Below are 24,197 nucleotides of genomic sequence, written 5' to 3'. Positions count from 1 at the left end.
TTTTAGCTATCAGAAACATGCTCGCAGCGCGACGACATTTCTTTCGGATTTCTGTAAGAAATAGGTATAAGAATGTATAATTGGAATAAAATAAATGGTATTTTGAAACTATAATTTTAATAGCACAAATGTTAATATATCGAGTACAAAACATTGAAAATATTATACAAATTTGCTGCGATTTCGAAAGAATAACATTATTCCGAAGAGGAATAAAATTGACATTACGCAATATCAATCGCTCCTAATGGCATCGATAAGCGATTTTAAGCTTGCGACGAGGCTTTGAAACTGATCATCTCGTGAAATTATTAATCACTGATTACATCAGTGAACTTTAACGGAAGGGGCTACGTAATCGTTAAAAGGGCTAAGTAATATACAATTACGGGTGATACATGATACACGATTGCAGTCGGTTTTGATTTCGCTGCATCATCGAAATCGGGATTGGGATAACGACGGTGATACGTGAGATCGTGTATTTCTCACTCGTATTAAACGGATATATAGGATATCTCGATCTCAATCTGATTTCGCAATTATTGGCTGTAATCTCCTCAATATCGCGAAGCATACAAACTATCAATTTGTCAATATAGAGAATAGGCATACATGTGTGTGAAGCAATGTAGGAAGCGATTATGAACTCTTCTTGCAGAAAATTCTTAAATTTTAAAATAACTTCGAATTTAAAACGAATTCTTTAACAAGCGTTTAAACAGTCCTTGAAGGGTAAAATATCGAATGGATGATGCACAATAGCTGACATTAAATACAAATTACTTTTTTCATTCAATTACTTGTGCGATGTTTAATCATACCTTAATTAAAATCCTCGCACACTGCCCGTGGGAAAGTTTAGAAGTTAATACCCGTAGAGACGGCGATACTTTCATATTAGCACGGCAGTCAGCCGACTTACGAGCGCCAGTATAAAACGAGCTAATTACGTTATGGCAACGATGCGCCCGAGCTGCGCCGCGCAGCTTCTTCCTCCTTTCCCGTTGCTATTTTCCGGAAAAGTCCGGAATCTCGCATTCTGCGTGAGACATTCGCTCTATAACATCGCGGATCCGGGATCATTTTTACGTACGTGATTATTCTATTTGTCCGGTCGCTTTATGCTACCTGCTTCATTAATAATTCTCCGCGCGATTATTAATATTTATAATCCTTTGCAAAATGAATATGGATGAGATGTGAACGTTCATTTGCTACGATCAATCATGACTAATAATTAAATAATAAATAAATTCAGCGAATCACACCGTTGTTCCTTATAATCTATTATCGATTTATCATCTGTATGACGTATAAAAGTCATGCTGTTCGGTAAATAATTCATCGGAATTTAATGCTAAATTAATATAAAAATATGTCGCAAATCTTTTTCTTAGCACGCTACGGAATTTTAAATCTGCGGATTACTCGACGCGATGAAACAACTCGCGTGACGCCGGAAAATAATAAATTTCATTATATATAGTCCAGGCGTAAAGCTCGACTACTTACTTATTCCCGCATTTGTGATTGCAGATGACAACAATGTCAAGGCCGTGGTACATGGGCCGCAGCAGCGGGAACAGTTAAGGCAGCGAGCAGTCATGTGTAATGTCATGTGGCTCCTTCGGCTCCTGACGATCTACCGCCTGGCTCATCTCTCAGCATCCGGTACGCACACAGGTGAGTGCTTTATACGAGATAAGATCTTCGCATTACTTTTGCGAAATAAAAATGGAATATAAAAATTAGGTACAAACGAATCGCCTGCCCTAATATATTATATAATAAATAAATATTGTTAAAAGTAACTTTTCGAGATTATCAGAGTAGAAAGATTCTATAAAGATCAACAGTCTCGATAAAATCGATTTATATAGATCACGTGTGAATCGTATTTATGTGCGACGTATATTTCGTGTACTGTATGTTCCAGTAATAAAACAAACACGTTTCGAATCCCCAGCGTGGGATGAGTTATGGGTATAACGCAGTGTCGATTGCCATAAAGATCGTATAGAGAATTTCGAATCGGTCGGTCGATCTTTATCGCAGTGCAAAGATGCGACAGCGACCAACTGTTCTCACGTGACGTTGCTGAAAAGCATAAAATGCTGCGAAAATTGTTGCGACTCCACGTTCGCGCGATTATAAATAAACGGTACAATTATTAAATGCCTCAAATAATTTATTTTTGTCAATTAATTTTATCGAATAAAATCGATCGTGAACCACGTCAACTGTGAAAACTCAATAACTGTATGACTATAATATAGGGTGATGTTTTTACTTTTTTTATGTATGCTATAATTTCGTTCGAAGGGCATATATTGCGATATCGTAAAACACACGCGAATAGGAAACTATTGCTATTGTCATAAATAAGATTTACTCATCGACAAGGATGAGTCTCGCGAGTCGTATAATACTTTTACAACTCCATGTTTTACTCTGGAATTCCCATTACAGTTGTAGGCCTGTTCTGTGACATCTGCCATAATCCAATCCTATCTAAAAGAAGCTCGAGACGATATTAAGTCATTCCTTATACTCATTTTTTTAAAACAATACAAGCTTTTCCGCGATCGACATTCCACCAAGATTATGACACGCATTAAAGATGAAATTCGTATCGGACGCATCAAATATTCGTATCAGGTTGTTCGGAGAGCAGGAGCGCGGTCCAAATAAACGGTTTGAATATTTTTTTTGTGCAATCCCAACACTCACGCCTTTCCGAAATTCATATAACATTACATGCTGCAAATGCACCTTTTCGTTCTCCATTTTTAATGATTTTTCTTATGCACAAATGGACTTATCTGAATAATGTCTGACGCTAAATTGACATAAGACAATGTCATCTATTCGGTGTAAGCAACAATTACCACACGAAAACAATAGAACTCCGCCATGCAGTAACTTAATGCCATCTATGAAAATCGGGCACGAACTTATGCAATCATCCAATATATACGTTCGGTCAATCAAATTATAAAAACGACATTTCAATGCTCGATAACTTTGCAATTTTAATAACGTCAGGTCCTACTCCACATGCGCGATTATTAATATTTATAATCCTTTGCAAAATGAATATGGATGAGATGTGAACGTTCATTTGCTACGATCAATCATGACTAATAATTAAATAATAAATAAATTCAGCGAATCACACCGTTGTTCCTTATAATCTATTATCGATTTATCATCTGTATGACGTATAAAAGTCATGCTGTTCGGTAAATAATTCATCGGAATTTAATGCTAAATTAATATAAAAATATGTCGCAAATCTTTTTCTTAGCACGCTACGGAATTTTAAATCTGCGGATTACTCGACGCGATGAAACAACTCGCGTGACGCCGGAAAATAATAAATTTCATTATATATAGTCCAGGCGTAAAGCTCGACTACTTACTTATTCCCGCATTTGTGATTGCAGATGACAACAATGTCAAGGCCGTGGTACATGGGCCGCAGCAGCGGGAACAGTTAAGGCAGCGAGCAGTCATGTGTAATGTCATGTGGCTCCTTCGGCTCCTGACGATCTACCGCCTGGCTCATCTCTCAGCATCCGGTACGCACACAGGTGAGTGCTTTATACGAGATAAGATCTTCGCATTACTTTTGCGAAATAAAAATGGAATATAAAAATTAGGTACAAACGAATCGCCTGCCCTAATATATTATATAATAAATAAATATTGTTAAAAGTAACTTTTCGAGATTATCAGAGTAGAAAGATTCTATAAAGATCAACAGTCTCGATAAAATCGATTTATATAGATCACGTGTGAATCGTATTTATGTGCGACGTATATTTCGTGTACTGTATGTTCCAGTAATAAAACAAACACGTTTCGAATCCCCAGCGTGGGATGAGTTATGGGTATAACGCAGTGTCGATTGCCATAAAGATCGTATAGAGAATTTCGAATCGGTCGGTCGATCTTTATCGCAGTGCAAAGATGCGACAGCGACCAACTGTTCTCACGTGACGTTGCTGAAAAGCATAAAATGCTGCGAAAATTGTTGCGACTCCACGTTCGCGCGATTATAAATAAACGGTACAATTATTAAATGCCTCAAATAATTTATTTTTGTCAATTAATTTTATCGAATAAAATCGATCGTGAACCACGTCAACTGTGAAAACTCAATAACTGTATGACTATAATATAGGGTGATGTTTTTACTTTTTTTATGTATGCTATAATTTCGTTCGAAGGGCATATATTGCGATATCGTAAAACACACGCGAATAGGAAACTATTGCTATTGTCATAAATAAGATTTACTCATCGACAAGGATGAGTCTCGCGAGTCGTATAATACTTTTACAACTCCATGTTTTACTCTGGAATTCCCATTACAGTTGTAGGCCTGTTCTGTGACATCTGCCATAATCCAATCCTATCTAAAAGAAGCTCGAGACGATATTAAGTCATTCCTTATACTCATTTTTTTAAAACAATACAAGCTTTTCCGCGATCGACATTCCACCAAGATTATGACACGCATTAAAGATGAAATTCGTATCGGACGCATCAAATATTCGTATATACGTTCGGTCAATCAAATTATAAAAACGACATTCCAATGCTCGATAACTTTGCAATTTTAATAACGTCAGGTCCTACTCCACATATATTTATATATGTATATCTCTCTTGATTTCTCAACCTATAGATAGCCAATAAGATCATGCAAATAGATGTAATGCCAACGCCTGAATTATGTACCACTGAGCTCTTCTCATCGAACACGTGAATTCACTCACGGATATTTTGGAAGGTAAATGTTCGGATTAACTTACATCTCACGGATCGTTTCCATTTTTACATATATTGTAGAGGGTACATTTCTAAGTAATACACACTTTGAATTTTGTGACGCTCTCTTCTGTTTCCAGAGATATGCGATTTTGAAGTTTCACAATTTTAATGCTTTTTCTCAGGTATTATAAAGTAATATTAGGAAAAATGAATGATTTGTGTACATTGTATTTGTTGTAGAGCAGACGAAAAAGTGTTCGTTTACATTTACGGGATAGGTACACAGTGATGGATATTTTGTCAACAATGTGTTTCACCTATTTCTCGCAGTTTGTTAACAGCTTTTAACATGCGACTACATGAATTTCTGAGTCATGTCTTCAAAAATATTATTTATTGAATGCGTGGGCGGGGGAGGGGTGGAGCCGACAAGAGAGCGCCACAAAATTCAAAGCGTGTATCACTTAGGAATGTATCCTCTACAATATATGTAAAAATGAAAACGATCCGTGAGGTGTAAGTTAATCCAAATATTTATCTTCTGGAAATTTGAATATTTACTTACGCGTATGATTATGGACGTCGTGTGTGATTAAAACGAAATCTATTTTGATCTGAAACACATATGCCGTCCGCAAAAGATCTATCTAGCGAGATGAATTTTCGTGAAATTTAAATTATGATCGCATATAAATCCCCGGACGCTATGTAAATCCAAAGATAATAACTTCCGACCACGCGTTTTCTCTTATTACCTCGAAATATCGCACGACATATTCTATGAAATGTTACGACATGTTACGCGTCGCGTTGATCAAGATAATTAACGCAATGTCATATCATCTATAGACGATGTAGGAGACGTGACATCTGGATGCAATATTCGGTACATCAGTGATATAGAAACGTTTTATTTAATTAACAATTGTTTTACGCTTTTATACAAAGTGCGATAATCCTTTAATAGTACTATAAAAAAATAAAAATTTTATTACGGAAACATACTTTTATATATTTAAACGTAAGCCATTTGTAGAAAAGAGAAAATAAGAGAAAAAATAAATTTCAAAAATTATTACACTCGCAATGCTTTGCGTGGATTAAAAAGCAACATCTAGAAGTTAAGCGCTAAATAAAATTTATCACAGATGAAACAACCGAATTATTTACTTTCATCTCTTTTTCCTGGTTGATTTATATTACAACGATACGGTACGCGCGATAAAATATATTCATCTATAAATATTAACAAGTATTTATCCTTACGTTTTTGTCGTATCGTTTCGTATAGTGTAAGTCGACCTTAAGGGGTTACATACCTTTGTCGAGTAAAAAATCGATTTTTTTTTATCGGCTTATTAAATTGTATATAGTTTCAAAAATCAATGATTTAAAGCGCATTAAAATATTCACAAAATTGACAAAGATATGAACGAAAATGCGAGAGTGAACATGACTCACGCGCTCGACCGCTTGGTGTGCACCGAGCTCGAGACGCATCGAGACGCGCTCGACTGTGTACGAAGCCCTAAGTAAAGAAGAATTGCTGCAAAGGTGTCTAGGAGGTTATACACAAAACAATAATGAAAGCTATAATCAAAAAATTTGGAAGATCGCTCTGAAATCGACTTTTGGCAGCCTTAGAATAATTGAAACTGCTGCTTATGTGGCTGCGAGTACTTTCAACTTTATAAGAAAATATTTTTATTTTTCAGATCGAACTAACCTACAATGCAAAATCATGCAGACACTAGGATCATGAACGCTCATCATTGGTGCATGCAACTTGCCATAAAAGTTACAATTTTTTATGAAACTTAATAATTTTTTATATACATATACTCAAATATATAACAAATAAGATAAAAAATACTCTGTATTGATTACTGCATTATTTACTGAAAAAAAAAATTCCCGAAAATAGGCCATTCTTGCGCGCGACAAAGGTATGTAACCCCTTAATACATTTAATTCGTTTACCGTAACGTTATGTCCCAGTATTTGCTGCCTTGTACTAACTACGCGATTCACTCCCAAGGTTGGAATCATTAATAGTTTACACAAGAGTGTGTACGACTGGGGAGAATTTCGTGGCAATGCGGTCTCTTCTGCTGAAGACACGTTATCTTCCGATAGAGACACGGTTATTGTTCCCCGTAAGACGGAAACGAGCTGAACGGCCCTCGTTTCCATCCATGGCATTGTCAGATGCAACCGGATTCGCATAATGCCGAGCGCGAAAACTTCGCTATTACCGAGTAACATTGTTAATGCAACAACAAAGAAGAATTATTCAATATCGAATTATTTTCATAACAAATGTTTCGCATCAATGAACGCTGTGCCGATAACTAATAACTGGATATGCAAATTACATTTTATCGAATCGAGCGTCAATTATTTCGCAATAAATTTAGGATTATCGGAAATGTCGGGGCGCAAAGTAATGGCAAACGTCGAAATATTAGCGCTCTCGGCGTATTCTAAATTGCAGCGAGTAAATTTATTACATATCACAAACAGCCTTGGATCACAAACATGGAGGACGATATTTGAATTTTGCACGTCAACGATAATAAGATTATAATTATAAACCGTACGCGTTTCGTGACACACGGCTATTAATTCTACAGTTTTCTTTATTAATTCTATTACATTATATTATACATATACACGTTACACTCTACCTGTCTACAACTTTGTAAAGATTACAAGGATAATTGAAATTTTGGGGCACATCGTGATGATGATGAATTGCGGGAAGTTTCACCATCGGTACCTCGGCACACGTTTTCCGCTTAAAACACACGACGAGAGTAAAGAGAATGATTAATTTAAAATAAAAGCTCTTTTATCTTAAATTGCGTCGCGAGGCGTCTACGAAGGGGAGAGAGATTCGCCAAACGAGGGCAATCGGCTGCGGACAGATACCGCAGACATCGACGCGTTTGTATACCGTAACGACGCGAGCGTCACGTCACGCACGAGTATACGGGGACGCTGGACGTTCGAAACGCGTGCAGAATTTCTAATCTGCACAGTACACGCCACGACATCGGCGCGTACGCAAATCATGAAAGTGACAAAGCGATCGGCGCGCCGACATGTGCAATTAATTCCCGGGGAGATCGATGCGCCCACCGCAGCGCGTTACGAGAGCATCGCGGAATGTTACTCCGCATCCTTGTAAATGTATCCACGTCGAACACGCCGAGAACGTGCGCTTGTGCCCGGTATATTCGTTAATGATACGGTAACCTCCAGCATCGGTCCATCTATCTCTTGCACGATCGCTCGTGTATGCACAATACTATGCAAGTATGCACATATATCCTCTCCTTTTCTTTCTCTCTCATGCACATAAGCGTATTCTCTCTCTTTCTATCTTCCTCTGTCTTGTTTCTTTACTCCCTTTCTGTTAATTAAAAGGACAATAAAGAATAATGGCGTTAATTAAATAATTGGAGCGCAAACAGTCGTGTATATTTAATTATATTAAGGTGGATCAAATATAAACGAGACTTGTCCAAAAAATATTTATTTGATTAATACATGTGAAAACTAACACAAAATTATTTTTCTATGTTTTATCCACTAATGTTTATACATTTTTGCCACCGCACTGACAGTTTTTTTATCCCTGCTTCATAAAAAATAGCAGGACGAGTACGAAGCCAATTGGGCACGAAATCTTTCTCATCATCGTTTGGAAAACCTTTCTCTTCATAAGACTTCTTTAAGAGGTCCAAACAAATCCATCATATATGAGAATGCGGATCAGAAATGCGTCTCCTGCTGCATGGCGATCCAAAAGCCTCCGAGAAATTTTAGCCCTTACGGCCTTCTGATCTGCATTCAAAATTTAGGGCATCCATCGTGCAATGATTTTTCGAAATCGTAACTCATTCTCAATTATTGTTTGCACATTTCTATAACTTATACCAGTCCCTTTACTTATTTCACAAATAATTATTCGTCGGTCGTCTTCAATAAGTTCGCGAATTTGTTGAATTTTTTCAGGCATAATGCTCGTCCTTGATCAACGCGCATGAGTCAGATTTACAACTTTTTCACGACCTTCACAAAAAAATCTTATGCCATTTGCATACTTAGAACTTCAATAATGTGTTCTTACCGAACTATACGCGTAATCTGCACAAAATTTTAGCTGTTTAACATGTTCGCGTGTTAAAAATTTAATAATTATGCGTTGCGCAACCGAGACAGCATCTTGTGTTAATTCATCGTGTTTACTATTAAACAAACAATTATAGAAACAAACGCGCAGTTTAAAGCGGGTCTAAACATGTCTATCAACTATTGTCACAACCACGAGCGTTAAAGTATCTTGCTCTTATTCGAAAAGTCTCGTTTATATTTGATCAATCTACGTATATATATAGGGTGTATCTGAAATGATGCACTAAACTTTAGGAGCATATTCTAGAGGTCAAAATAAGACTTTTTTTCCTATGGGCATGGGTCCGCAAATGAACCTTCCTCCGAGCTAGAGACCCCTAAAGTTTGGGAAAAAAATTAAAAATTGGCTGTATTTCAGAAAAAAAATGGCAGAAGGTTGAAATTTGGTATAGCCCAGTAAATTACGAAGTAAAGTAAGCCACTAAAATGAAAAAATAAAAACGTATTTCACACATTTTCGAATTTTAGCTCGGAGGGGGGTTTATTTGCGGACCCATGTTCATAAAAAAAAAAAGTCTTATTTTGACCTCTAGAATACTCTCCTAAAGTTTAGTGCATCATTTCAGATACACCCTGTATATATATATATATGTCAAAAAGAGAGAGAAATATATATATGAGACTGATTGTGTGCGCCGATTATTTAATCAATATCTCTATCTCTTTTTCTCTTTCTGGCATAGCGTAGTTGCTGCGTAGTCAAACTAAATCTGACTGTTATTTTGAATCAATACGACATACAGAACGTATTGACAGGACGCGTAATGCACGTGCATGCCGCGTGCGTGGCCGCATGACGTATGCAATACTCGCAATACGAGAGAACTACTCGAACATGCAACCGAGCGTTTGCCACGAGTCCATCCGTATATATCCTGCAATTCTCGCAATTTATAGTATCTGCAACGCGTTGCACCTGCAACACGTTTGTCATAAATCGGCTCTCAGTTCCCTACGAGAATCGGTCTCACAAAGCTGTTCAAGATATAAGATGCCTAATGCAATACAACATGTTCCCTTTATATTTGCAAATATTATACAAATCCGTAAAGAACAGATCGTAGAGCAGAAAACTTACAAAGTGGCTGTTTTTTTTATAACTTTGTAAGGAGCAAAACAGGTTACGAATTGATAAATATAATATTGAAAACAACTATTTCTCAGCAATATATTGTACGTGTTAAATCGATTTGAAATTTTGATATTCTTATTCTTTATTAAAATCAGATTCTTCATAATATTAACTTGCAAATTTTTTGATATTTTGAAACAGTTTCTTTTTTTTCAATTGATCTTACGAAGGTGAGGGAAGATATTATTATGTTATTGTTTCATTTTAATTTTAAATTGATCTTTTAGGAAAATATATTTTTCTCTATTGAAAGTGGAAATAATGAAAACTATTCCATTCTATGAAACACATGAAATATTACGTGAATATAGATAAATTGTTCTTAAATATGTATAAACATTATTTTTATAAGATAAATAATTTAGTAAGTAATTTAATAAACAATTATGAAATCTAAATATAATCATTCTCTCTCTCTCTCTCTCTCTCTCTCTCTTTCTTCTAGGAAAATATACTTTTCTCTGTTAAAAATGGAAATAACGGAAATTATTTCATTCTATGAAACACATGAAAAATTACGCGAATATAGATAAATTGTTCTTAAATATATATAAACATTATTTTTATAAGATATCCAATTTTTCTCTTTTTTTCATCAATATTGTTTTTAGCATATATACATACAAGCCAAAAAAGATACAATAAATTCTATCGATATGTATTTTATTATACTGGAATATCGATAGAAAGTGGCCGGAGCGACAAGTTTAACATGATTCCATTCATTGACGAAGCGAGCGATACCGAAGAAACAGGAGAAGAAAGGGCGCGATTGGCAAGATGTATGTACAGATCCCCAACTGCATCGTGAGCCTACGACGATGTGTAACACGTAACACGCTGCATGGTAAAGTATGCATAAAACATGAGAGAGCAACGGAGTGGCCTGCGGTACGAATCGGAATTATTTATCGTGATTTAGAAACCGTACGCGATTGTATCACGCATTCTCAACGGCGTGTGTGTGAATCTCGCTTCTCTGTCCGTCCATCGAGTATGAAAATGGAGATCTCTGAGAGACAATTATAGGAAAGGGTTGAAAACCACCATTCTAGAACGATATCCACGGACTAGGAACCGAGAACAAAGATAGAACGGTAGAAACGCACACATCACGGTACAAACGATTTCCGAGTAGAACAAATCAATGCTTGACACGACCGAGATTCTTCCTCGGATGAGATTCTCTTGTTCGTTCATGCAACGTGCAAAGAGACGAAACATTCGCGAGACTACGTTTCGTCTCTTTCTCTCGTCGTGCTATGTATTTTATGTAGAAAAGTACGCTTAAATAAAAAAAAAAATTCCTTAAAAAAGTTCCCTTATTTCTCGTCCCCCGAAGCGTTTCTTCGGAGCGTCACATATATTCAAGACGTCGCGTCTAACTGGAACGAGTTCGTGTAATTAGTCACGCCGTGTAATCCAGCTCGTGATTTCGGAATGTATACTTTGCCGACAAATGGTCGCAATCACCTGGTACCAGTGACATACCGACGACGACCATCTCTCTCTTCTGTTTAGTACCCGAATGCCGGACTTTAGAAGTAGAATTACATCGTATTCCGCGCGTGACTGCTCAGGGATTAACGGTGCTTCACTGTTGTTTCTGTTTACTTCTCTGTCAGCTGTTTGGACACGGATTCGCTCCGTTTCTCAGCTTCTATTGGGAAAGTTTCCAAAGATTGGTTTATATTATGTGTGACGTGTGTATCATATTATAATACACGCGTAAATTATTATAATTTACGACACCGTTCGTTAAATTCTGATATCCTAAACTTGGATTGATTCTCATTAAGCGAAGTTTTCGTAATTGATAGGAGATTTGTAGAAACAACTAATTACAAGCTCCGAAGAGAATCACGATTTATTACATCCGACCGTTTTCTCTATACATTTATAAATATCATCGCTATACATAAAAATAATTATGCGTGTCGTATAATTTACGTACGTATTTTTGTTGAAGATTATTAAACATAGATTGACAACTAATCGCGTCTTGTCGGAATATTTAAGGATCCGCTCGTAAAATGTATTACCAAAAATATTGTTTTCCACTTGGAATATTACATTTTATATTTGTTTTCATCGTGAATCGATCGAGTGTGCGTGAAGGAAAATTATATACTCATGTCATATATATTTTTGCAATTCGTTCCCTTAACAACGCTACTATATCAAAGCAGAGCCTTCAACCGGTGATACTAATGTCAATACCTCGCATGACGATTTTCATATCCGAGATAGAAAGAGACGGAGTGAGAGAGAGAGAGAGAGAGAGAGAGAGAGGAGGGAGTGTGTGTGACGAGCCGACGATCGACTGACTAGATAGATTCTTCTCGGTATCCGGGACACGCTTCCAACAGTTCCACCGGAATTCCCGATCAGTTTTTCTTCCCTCCGGCGGAGGAAAAATTTCCGCGATCGAGAGAACGGAATTGACGCGAGAGCAGGAAGGAGACGAGGCGACCGATGAAGAAGAGAAACGGCGAAAGACACGACGCGAAAGAGAAAAGGGATAAGAAAGCTTCGAAAATACGAGGGATGACGAAGAGTAGCGGGCGCGGGAAGGAAAATTTCGCGCTCCGCGGCATACTGATCCCTTTTGACGTGCGACTTGGCGTCGCGGAATTGTGCGCTTCCCTATATATCTTTCTCACTCCCCTTTCCTCCCTGTCGCGCGACGCCGTCCGAATTCCATGTCGGATCTCACGGTGGCTGCCGTTTCGGAGAGAAACTCCCTCTCTCCGTGCACCTATCGCTGACTCGATGAAAGTCAGGATTACCTGTGCAAGTGCTCCAATTCGTCTTCGGTCGTGGAACAATCGACTGCAACTGGGCTTTACGTCCTTTTCGTGCTCTCTCAGATGGAACTTCTGTTGGCGTTACGTGACGGGACTTGTGATGGTAAAGTCTTGGTACGTCTCGGTACGTCAAAATTTTTCGACATATCCCATCGCTCGATTTCTTATATTTATAGCGCTTGAGATATATGTGTATCACATTTATACTTTAGAGAATGCGGTCGTCACAAAGAAATACAATTCGCGATTTGGTTTTTAATTTAAAGCCGTGAGAGACGTTTTTACTTAAACATTAGACAATTTTTAATATTAACAATAAGTATAAAAATCTTCTATCGGGTATTAATTATTAATTTTTGACAACCTCCTCTCTAAAAAAAAGAGAAACTTCTTTGTAATGGCCTACACTCTAAAAAAAAAAAAAAAAAAAAAAAGTGATTTATATATTTTTTATTTATATAGAAAAACTCTGTAGAATTATTGTGCCAAGAAATGCATATATAAAAGAGAGACAAAGTGATCAGTAAGACGAGAACTGGATAGTACTTCCATTACAACTTAGTAAGAAATATTTCCTCCTTATTCTCTCTCTCTCTTTTATTTCTTCTTCTTAGCTTGAAGCTCGACGCCACGTATCTCGACATTCGATTTTACAAGCAGTCAGCAACTAGTCTGCTTGCTGAGGTGCTTCCTTCGTGGTACAAACCTAGAAAAACTCATCGTCGCGAGTTAGTGTCTAACTCGGTGATTCTCGAAACACCGACGAGGGAATGACTTTCTCCATTGTAGTTGTGCTATGCGAAATCTTACTTGTTCTGTCTCCTTCTTTCTCTCTCTCTCTCTCTTTCTCTCTCTCTTTTTCTCTGTCTTTTACATTCTCGTCTTTCCGTTTTCTCGTTTGTCTTAGAAAAAGATTTCTACTTTGCGACAAAATATCCATAAAGATATTCTACGCATCCGATTATGTCGGATTGTACTTTGTGAACTTTGTCAGTAGCATAAAATGTAACTGTGGAAATTATCATTATCAAAGTTGAAAGTACTAGGAGCGAAGAACAATAAACGATATATGTTAACTAAATGTCGTTGCTTAAGTCGAACTAATATCCGTTGTTGTAACAGAAACTATAAAAGAAGAATTAAAATCACGTTTTTTAAATGCTTTTATACAATTTTTTATAGCTTTATAGTAGTACATCTTTAATACAAAAAAAACTTAATTTAATAACTGGTTTATTCAAAAAATCAAATTTAGAAAAGACAAAGAAATTATTATTTTTTTTTTTAACTTTTCACTTAGAAATAATACAATATGTAACAATTGATCAAAATAAAATTTTTATAAATTACATGTGCTTTAGAATACAATGCTTTTTCAAATATAAGTAAAAAATATAATAAATATTTTGTTGTTTTACGCAGTTATAATTATATATTATTATTAATTGTAGAAAGAGAGGAAAAAGGAAAACGTAACATTCTGAGAAAAACCTTTATCCGTATTTTTTCTTACTTTCATATAAATTTCTTGGATAGAATAACGCGAAACATACTATGCGAAACTCTATACGAAAAGATCGAAATATATAATTACAGCATAAGCAGCGAGAATACCAGTTCGAGAATGTCATATGTCCTGACTATTGGCTCGAGGATGTCATATGTCTCGACTATTGGCCTGCTATGGCCATAAATGCGTATTTACGCCGATATGAGTCGTTATTGGCAGGTCGGCTGGACGTCGATAACCCTGAGCGATGGCCCGAAACGGGAAAATGCCATCGAATCGATTAAACAAAGTCACGAGTTACGATCGGAAGCGACAGATTGAATGCAAAAAGCGGAAAGAGAATCGCCCGATATGAAAATACACGTAAATTTGACGTTACGCCGTAAATGGTCATGACAATCCGAACGAGTATGCGCCGCGCGTATTTATAATATATAATTTATATGCCGATATTTGAAATGTTAAATAATATAATGCATACAACGCGCGGTGCGGTTTATATTTATTACATTACAAAATACATATCTCTCCATTATATAATTTATTGCCTATTTGCTTTTACACTTGTATAACGAGGTAATAATTTTCTCGATATTAAAACAAAATAAAACGCTACTCATAATATCTTTGGTATAAATTTTATAAATAATTATTTATTATGTTTTAAAATAATATTTAATGCGCTAAAATATTGTTGTAGAATTGCCTCTGGCGACGGACTCGATTTCTACGAAATCGACGACGGCGGCGAAGCGATCTGTGCCGACGGATGCACCAATGCTGAATTACATCTTCGACACGCACAGCACCCTTAACAAGCATCAGCATCATCACGATCACAAATGGGGCCCCCACTTCGAAGGCGAGAGCTCCAATATTACGGTCCAGGCCGGCGCCAGTGTCACTTTTGACTGTAGGATATCGCTGCTGCAGGACAAAACGGTAAGCGCAATCACACTCGGTCATTCCGTGTCCTCTTTTCGTTTCTCCTCCGTATCCGGTCCACACCCCGCGCCTTTTAATCACCGTTACGAATTCGCGCAATAATTCATGACTAATCTCGGAATATTTTGCCTTATTACGGTCCGGGTAAGCTACGTTTAGCTTATTATGATTAATCTGCTGGTGCTCGCGCGCGAATGTTCGTATATTTTAAACTTCAAGGAACGAGTTTAAGGAGGAATTCGCGTAATCTCTGCCGGCAGTCCGGTTATTTGCGTAATCTGCGCGTAATAATTTAACACTATAAATCCGAATACATTACGTGTGGCAAAAATTTGTTCTCCATCTGTACGATTACTTTTACTCAATATAACGTGACAGATATAAAACTTTTATAATGACAAATGCAAATATTTTTAATTTCACGTTGATTGTATTCTAATTATTGTATTTGAAAGCTCTTTTGCAAAAATAGAGATTATATTTAATAATCACGAAACCGTGTCATGTTACAAGGCTGTGACGCTTGTATTTTCAACTACTGCCACATTTGGAATGCATTTATTGCTTTATTTAATGCAGTAACAAACCGTATCCGCATCAGCCATGCCCCAAACTATAGAACAAATTATGCGGTCAGATATCGGTTATGTGCGCATGAATCTCTCTGGCTCTTGAACAGATAATATCCTGTTACCTGGCAGCAAATTACGGTATAGCTGACCAATACAACGGAGTTATGGATTGTGTAAAATTAAATAATTCAAATGTCTGCGTATAATGTTACAAATTCTTTTATAAAGTCTTATTTACATTTATTAATGTATGAAAAAACCACTAATATATTATCTTCCTTATATTTTGTCGCGTTAATTTTTGCATTTTTGAATAAAATGAATTTTAATAGATATCTGCCGCAATCAAAATTTGACTTGCATGTTTGTACTCGGTGATCTCAAATGATCTCGAATTTCTAGTGCATCAATAATACCTATTATAATTAACGTTTATAGATATTGATATAGAAGATATATGATATACGATATATATACATATAATAGTGTTACTCGACAACGCATTATTCAATTTATATGGATAAACAAGTTATATGGATAAACCGGCATCCCCTATTTCACGTTCACCGTGCCTCAATCTGCCCCTTACGTAAACATGTACAAATATGGATTAATGGTTTTCAGTTTCCTGCAAAATTTCAACTATACAAATAACGTGATTACTACTACATCGATATCTATTTGTTACTAACAATAAGATGTTTCAATGAAAATATATTGCTAAGATTGGTTTATTATTAGTTTGAGAACACATAATCGATAATTGATTGAAATAATTCTTATCATTATTGACAATGTATTAAATAATTCTCGATCGTCGCAAGATTGCAATAAAAATATTAATAGCTCTTTGTGAAGGTAAAGGCATGGAGAAAGAAATTTTGATACCCTGCAATATCTCTGGGAGAATAAAATTTTTCTTAGAGAATGAATAATGGCATCAGAATGCACTCGTGTACAAAATCCGTAACATTATACGCGAGAATTGTCGATACAACCGAACAAATCCGAACACTCTATATACCTGTTGATATTTTACAAGCGTTTCTTGACATCGGTCGATGGTTAGACACATGGGTTTGAAAAAATACTGATAAATGTTCGGATTAACTTACATGTCACGGATTATTTTCATTTTTACATATATTGTAGAAGATACATTCCTAAATATTATACGCTTTGAATTTTGTAGCGCTCTCTTCTAGTTCCAGGAATATGCGATTTTGAAGTATTATAATTTTCGTATTTATACTTGTATCATCTTTTCGTAATATCCTACTTGCGTGTTTATATTTTTCTGTTTACATTTGCTCGTTATTGCATCACTGTCAGTACGCTTCTGGATTACTGTTTAGTTTCGCTAAGAATTTCTTTTTGTTTACATTTAGTTGTCGATATGATTTAATAAAATATAAACAATTATATACTGCTTTGTTTTGTAATATTTTCTTTATTTTATCTGAATACTTTATTTTTAAAAAATATTTATTCTTATATATAAAGATAATCTCCCTGCACCCCCACCCTGAAAAAATCTAATCTAACCCAAGGTAAGGTCCCAAAATTTAAAGCGTGTATTACTTAGAAATGTACCCTCTACAATATATGTAAAAATGAAAATAATCCGTGATGTGTAAGTTAATCCAAACATTTACCAAAATACTCAACAATCTGGTCTTGACGTTCATAAATACTATCAGGATAATTATCAAATTATGGAGACATTTATGCGATTACTAATAACATTGCAAATAAGCGAAAGATTATAAAAATGAGCCGCGGCCATGTAGGCTCGTCCTCTGAGAAAATCTCATGTGGAACGCAACTGCATTCTTCGCTGTAATTTGGAATTACAGGTATCCTGGGTGCGACGGCAGGAGAGTAGCGAGAAGATGAGTCTGCTGACAGTAGGCCACCAAACTTATACGGGCGATTCGAGGTATACCATCGAATTTCAGTACCCAGACAACTGGCGTCTGCGTATCAAGCGTGTTAACAGCAGCGACGAGGGCCTGTACGAGTGTCAGATCAGCACCCATCCGCCTAAGTTCATTTATGTTAACCTACACATTAACGGTAAATGATAATGTGGATCTAACACAGCTGTTGCCTAAGATCAACGTCGAGATTGCAACGGTGATAACGACGAATGTCATACCAAAACATTAATCGCGCAAAAGAAAAATATTTCCGCATGCTTCTGTTTCATTCACGTTTACTTTGGATAGAATTAAAGTGCTTTTTACACATCCCCAGATTCAAATTTCGCATGTAAAATGTCGTTTCTAGATATTTCTAGAAGAATTCCTTTTGAGCAATTTGATACAATTATTTTATCCTCTTCAAAGAAGCGGAGCAAAGAGCGAAAATTTTTCCTCTATTTATTCTCTCGAGTTTACATGTCTCTTCTCTCCATTTAACACCTTTTTGTTTCACCCGTGTCGTGCCTGGGTTTCAAACAGAATTTAACAACGACGAGTTACGACGAGTAAAAATATAAAAAAGATTAGATAGTTGAAGTGATTGTGATGTAGATTTTTCTACGGCTTCTCAACGAAAGATTATTTGATAAAACGCAAAGAATTGTATTCTTAAAATCATAGCAAAAATAGCCAAATATAAAGTTTTATACATAATTGAAATTTGAAAAATAATTAGTAAGAAATTCAAGAAGTAAGTCTGACATGATAGAAAGTCTTGCTCTTGAATCATATCTCTTTCTCTAACGCCATTCGTGCTAAATTTAAATTAGTAAAAGAGCCAAGAAAAATAGATGACAATATGTCTGTGGCGATATGTTGCGATCCAATAATAACGGTAAAAGATAGACAAAAAGAATAGAAGATCGAATTGCGAAATTTTGCCAGCAATCAGATAAATCGACTTGGTGTTCTTGCGGTTGAAATCGCCTAAAAGGATAATTGAAAACGAAGTTTAGCTGAGATAAACGGGAACATAGAGGAAAGAGAAAATCCACGGTCTGTCCGATTCGGGAGGACCGGTAAAGTGCAAAGCGGAAGAACTTCATCTCGTTCTAGCTCGGGATGAAATCGAGATGTGTCGAGCCATCCGGCAAAATGAGGGGATACGAGAGCGAAATGGCAGCTAGAGGGGAACTGGAGCGAGAAATGGACAACGGAACGATTGCAAACGGCAGAAAGATTTTAATAAACGTGGGGGGAGAGATTGTGTAATTTTAAAAGGCTACGGTGGACAATAAGACTGTGTTTTTCTCGGAAACGACAGTCAACCTTAAAAGACGAGAATGAAGATAAGATAACGGTATACGTTTATTAAAAAAGTTTCAAAATTATAACTTTAGGAAACACAAAAAATTAATAATTACTGTAATTTCTAATTACAATCTTTTTGGTCTAGTTATATATAAAATATATCTTAGACTCTCTCTCTCTCTCTCTCTTTCTCTCGAAAAAAAAATAACGTGCGTATCAAAGATTTTAATGGATTAATTTGTAGATAAAAATGCGATGTCGTATTAAGGTTTTGCCGGATCGCATAAAATTACAGGCTTACAAGGAAAAAAAAGTATTAGGGCGAGTTTTCTCTTTACTTATTTCCTGGTCTGCGCGCCTTTGCCGATGTGAGATTATATTGTAAGCTTCCGCTTTTCTACGTGGGATGAGATGAGTGTAGCTTCCTCGTGTTACAGCGGGAAATTTCTTAACGCAAGTTCAAAGGGATTATCTGCTTAACGTCCTCCGCATTTTTATTCCGGTGCATTCCTTTATTTCCTCTATTAATTTATCAAAATAGTAGCGTTCGTCCATTACCTCTTGAAAGAATGCCGTATGTGTTAATCGTTTTGATAGAAATAATAATTATTATTACGGTTGTTTTTTTTCGCTAACAGTGAAATGTCGCGGCGACACAGATGTTATTTTTATTAGCCATTTATTTTGCGCTCTTTATTATCAAGATGTCACTCGATATTCATACAATTATAGTTTAATCGTTCCATGCTGCCGGCGCCTTTGTACGCCCGATTTTCACGCGATCGTTTATAACGTGGTTCGATGCATCGAATACCATTGAAAGAACAATTCCCTTTCGTATCTGTTTAACTTTGAAAGTTAAATTACGGCGAGCACAATTGCCTATTGTACAAATCTTGCAATCGCGTTTCATCGATGTATCACGATTGCATCGTACAATAATTAACGCACGTGACGTGAATGCATCCGGTCCGACTATTGTTGCATATTCCAATCGATTATCAATGCTATTTTTGGTTCGGTGTGAGAAAATTGCGAGTTATTATGTACGTGAATAGACATAGATATAAAGAGAGAGATAGAGAGTATCGATTTTTTGAGCTGCTAACAATGACATGAGCCAATTAAACTCTCGAATAAAACTGTCCACAATTATTTACAGGTAATGCGATACAAAATACAAATATCGGAAAAGTAATTTTTCGGATGATTCTCGGTACAACGATGGGTATGATTTATATAAATATTCGAGATACGATAACAAATACGAAGAACAATGCAAAGCAAATAATCTCGTTCGTTTTACTGGATACTTACATTCAAGAAAGAGATCGTCGCTTTTACTAGGACGAGCGCACGTAAAACGGAGGATCAACACTTAATCTAGAAGAGAAGAGGCTGAGACTGCGCGAGATAAAGTAGCCGAGATTTTGGTATGCAGTCCTTTCTCCTCGACCTCCATCTGTCGTCTGTCTTTCTATGCAGCCAATCTCTCTGGCAATTTAGTCGACACGTGTCCCTTCCATCAAGAGAAGATATTAATAAAAGAAAGAATGGAAAGACTTTAACGATTCCAATACACCAGGAGTTTTATAGCAAATATGCAACTTCATATATTCTCTTCAAATTTAAGAGCAAAATGAATGATGTGTCTTTCTAGATTCAGTTTTAACAGCGAGAAACCTTCAAGTTTTATTTCTCACGCGTTCTGTGACAGAAATGAGATACGAGTAAAGATATTCTTGTCAAGTTGATATTACAAAATTTTAGTGTGTGTTTTTACTGAAAATAATTTCATCTACATATAAATCTTACTCGCTTAATTTATGATTAGACATTTCATGTTGCAACAATATTAAACACAGGTAAGTATTTTTTTTTTTTTTTTTAAACATCTGGTTGAAGTTTTATTATTCGTACTAACTGCAAAAATATGTAATACCTCGAAATTTGCGAGCGTTAACGTGGAATAATCGGGTGAAGAAGAAAGAAAAGGAAAATGAACGAAAAACATATTTCCACACATGGTGAGTGGAATGGGGAAAAATTTTGTATCGCGTTGCGTAAAAGCGGGCGGAATAAAACGCGGCATACCTCAGATGGGAAACGTAAAGAAAAAAAAGGCCGAGGGGAAAGAGAAAAGGGCAAGCGCGAAAGAGATTACATTTTGCGTGGTATTCATGAGGTCGGGCACCAGGATCGGGGAGGAGGACTCTGATCTATCTCCAAAACATTTCTCTTTTTTGTGATTTTTCTTTGGTAGCCGTACGTTGCTCGGACGCGATATACCTACGCAAGTAGGTAAATAGGTATCCAGTATCAGAGAGAGAAAAAAAGAGAGAGAGAGAGAGAGAGAGTGTGTTGGAAATGGTCCAGCTCGATGGAAGACGTCGCGTCGATGGGGATATACGAATGAATTGGGCGGCTCGATCGCGTTTGGATGCTCGATCGTGTGGACAACCCAATGACGTCAATATGAGAGATATTTATTGGCCCATAAAGTTAAATATTTGAAGTCGAGTTCGATGTAATCCAATATCAGGCTCGTATATACGGCCGAATTTCATGACGCGCAAATTGCCGCGACAAACTTCCATTGACAGCAAATAATGTTGATCGCGTTATAGAATACAAGAATCTCTTTCAAGTAAAAAAATTACTATAAGACATAATATTACATATTGCATCAACAATGATAAACATGCGCCACAAAGTAAAAATTGCGTGTATTATTCTCACGAAATTAACTCACATAAGCTCCAATTTCGACCAATTGTCCCTTATTACCAATTAATTGCCGACGTCAATAATGGAATTTTTCTTTACTGATGCCAAATCCTTGCGATTTAATTTTTCATATTGTTTATACGCGAAAAAATACGACATGTAAATTTTGTGAGATAAAAGTGATCTTTTATTAATACAGATTTGTTGTGATTGAATTAATTTTATACGCGCTGCAGCAAAGCTGCCATAATAATGGGATAATTTTTTTTTCTACGAGAGTTTGACGAGAGTTATGCGCTTCGTACAAACTACATCACGCATATACAACTTTCAAGCAAGCTACGATGCTGCGATGTTTAAACCAAACGTATAGTAAGTACTTTTACCTCAATATAGTGGCTCCAAAACTTCTTGTAAAAGGATAAAAACTTTTAGGAAAATGCACTCGTGGAAAGCTCCTAACAGGCTACGCCAATATTTTTCTTCTTGACCGAAAAATTATAGCTTCAAATCTAGTCAAATGTTCGCCACGCAAAGAGATAACGATGCACTCTTGAAAAGTGTACTACTCTCTTTCCTTACAAAAGTATCAAGTAACAAAAGTAACAAAAAGTATCATTATTATTGAATCTCAGAATTTCTTTTACCGTTTCGATATCTCGACACAATTGTAAAAATCGGAGAGTAAAATTTATCGATAAGTTTTATTTTTTGTGTAACTCGTTTCACATCGAATTTCAGCACCGTCCGTCCAAATAGTGGACGCCCTGGGCGAACCATTGCGGGACAAGTACTACGAGGCTGATAGCACCATCGAACTACAATGCGTCGTGCGTCATATAGCGATGCAAGTACAATACAGCGTCGTCCAGTGGCTTCACGGCAACAGAGTCTTGAACTACGACACGACAAGGGGCGGCATCAGGTGACTTAAACATTCTTGAATATCGCGTTCTTTTCCTGCTGTTTAGTGCCACCTGAGAGCAGTGACAATCCTCCCGTTAATCCGCCCAGTCAGCTTATATCGCATTTATGTATAAGCGACACTCTTGTCTGTTTATCCCTCATTTATTAGACGTTTTACTTGCATCTTATACATTGAAATACCATACGTTTTATCTTATGATTATCCATGCATGAAAGACAGACGCATAAAAAGATACATAATTTTAGTAAGATGTTACCATGAGAAAGAAAGAGAGAGGAGGATAGAGCGAAATTTGCGAAATGATGCGAAAAGGTTTTTAAGCTTAATAGCTCTATTATATTCGAAATTTACTTGCGCGAAGTCGTTCTAACTCAAAACGCTTCTCGGCAAATACGAGAAATGTATAATCTAAACGTCAGCAAACTTGACGCGGTTATGCGAGCGGAGTGTAATTAATTCACGAAACTTTTCCTTGTTTGACGAGCATTTACGCGCAGTTGAAAGACTCTGTGTCAACTGGCGGAAACGGTCCGGAAAAGTCAAATCTAGATCGCGCATGTAATTCTTATCCCTTGTACGTCTAAAATCGGAGCGTTCCAAAGCTTCGAAGCGTTTCAAAGCTTCGGAGCGTTAAAAAATACGACTCGCTTGTTGAAAGACTCTGTGTCAACTGGCGGAAACGGTCCGGAAAAGTCAAATCTAGATCGCGCATGTAATTCTTATCCCTTGTACGTCTAAAATCGGAGCGTTCCAAAGCTTCGGAGCGTTAAAAAATACGACTCGCTCTCATTGTCGTGAATTATATATTATTATAGATTCCTGAGTTCAAGAGTTGGCTGGAACAGTGGAATTTCAACGAACTGATTCTGGAGCATAAGAATTCATTATCCACGATCCGTATAATAGCGAACGGACTCGTTCAGCTGTCGCGCTGAATAAAAGTTAGGATGAAATAAGAAAAAGGCGAGAGAGAGAGAGAGAGAGCAAGACACGCCGTCGGGTATTAAGCTTCGTTAATATATAGTTCGTTTCACGTCATGGATCAATAAGATATGGATACAAAGCATTCCATTATGCAACGTATTTCGATTCGTTTTCAAGTCGTGCCTGAAAATTTCACGAAACTCGGAAAAACACTTGCGAAATTTTTATCCCATTTATAAGTTGTCGCATATTCGTGTTTTTCTTGTCTCGTCCAGCATCGCTTTTATTAAACATGATAAATGATGTAATTTATCACGCTGAATTATGTCCACTGTAGAATTCAAAAGAACCGAACAAAACGAAAATTTAACATTCGCATAAGTGTGCAGCGATGATACTCTCTCGTGTGTTTTTGATAATTAATTTACTTTACTGTC

At 36.5% G+C, this 24,197-nt stretch overlaps 1 protein-coding gene across 1 annotated transcript in view; it reads left to right on the top strand.

The window, feature by feature from the left end:
- Positions 1 to 3,426: 3,426 nt before the first annotated feature.
- LOC115237568 (obscurin-like) overlaps positions 3,427 to 24,197 on the top strand; it is a 31,619-nt gene continuing 10,848 nt past the window's right edge. Inside the window, exons 1-4 of the mRNA XM_029810700.1 lie at positions 3,427 to 3,596; positions 15,132 to 15,373; positions 17,805 to 18,024; positions 22,650 to 22,833. Of these exons, the coding sequence (XP_029666560.1) occupies positions 3,518 to 3,596; positions 15,132 to 15,373; positions 17,805 to 18,024; positions 22,650 to 22,833 (725 nt within the window). The 5' untranslated portion in view covers positions 3,427 to 3,517. The remainder of the gene's footprint in view (positions 3,597 to 15,131; positions 15,374 to 17,804; positions 18,025 to 22,649; positions 22,834 to 24,197) is intronic.

The sequence above is a fragment of the Formica exsecta genome, unplaced genomic scaffold (genome assembly GCF_003651465.1).
Source record: "Formica exsecta isolate Colony F162 unplaced genomic scaffold, ASM365146v1 scaffold3, whole genome shotgun sequence".
Lineage (NCBI taxonomy): Eukaryota > Metazoa > Arthropoda > Insecta > Hymenoptera > Formicidae > Formica > Formica exsecta.
Note: the sequence above shows the minus strand (reverse complement) of the source record. Positions and strands in the feature narration are given on the sequence as shown.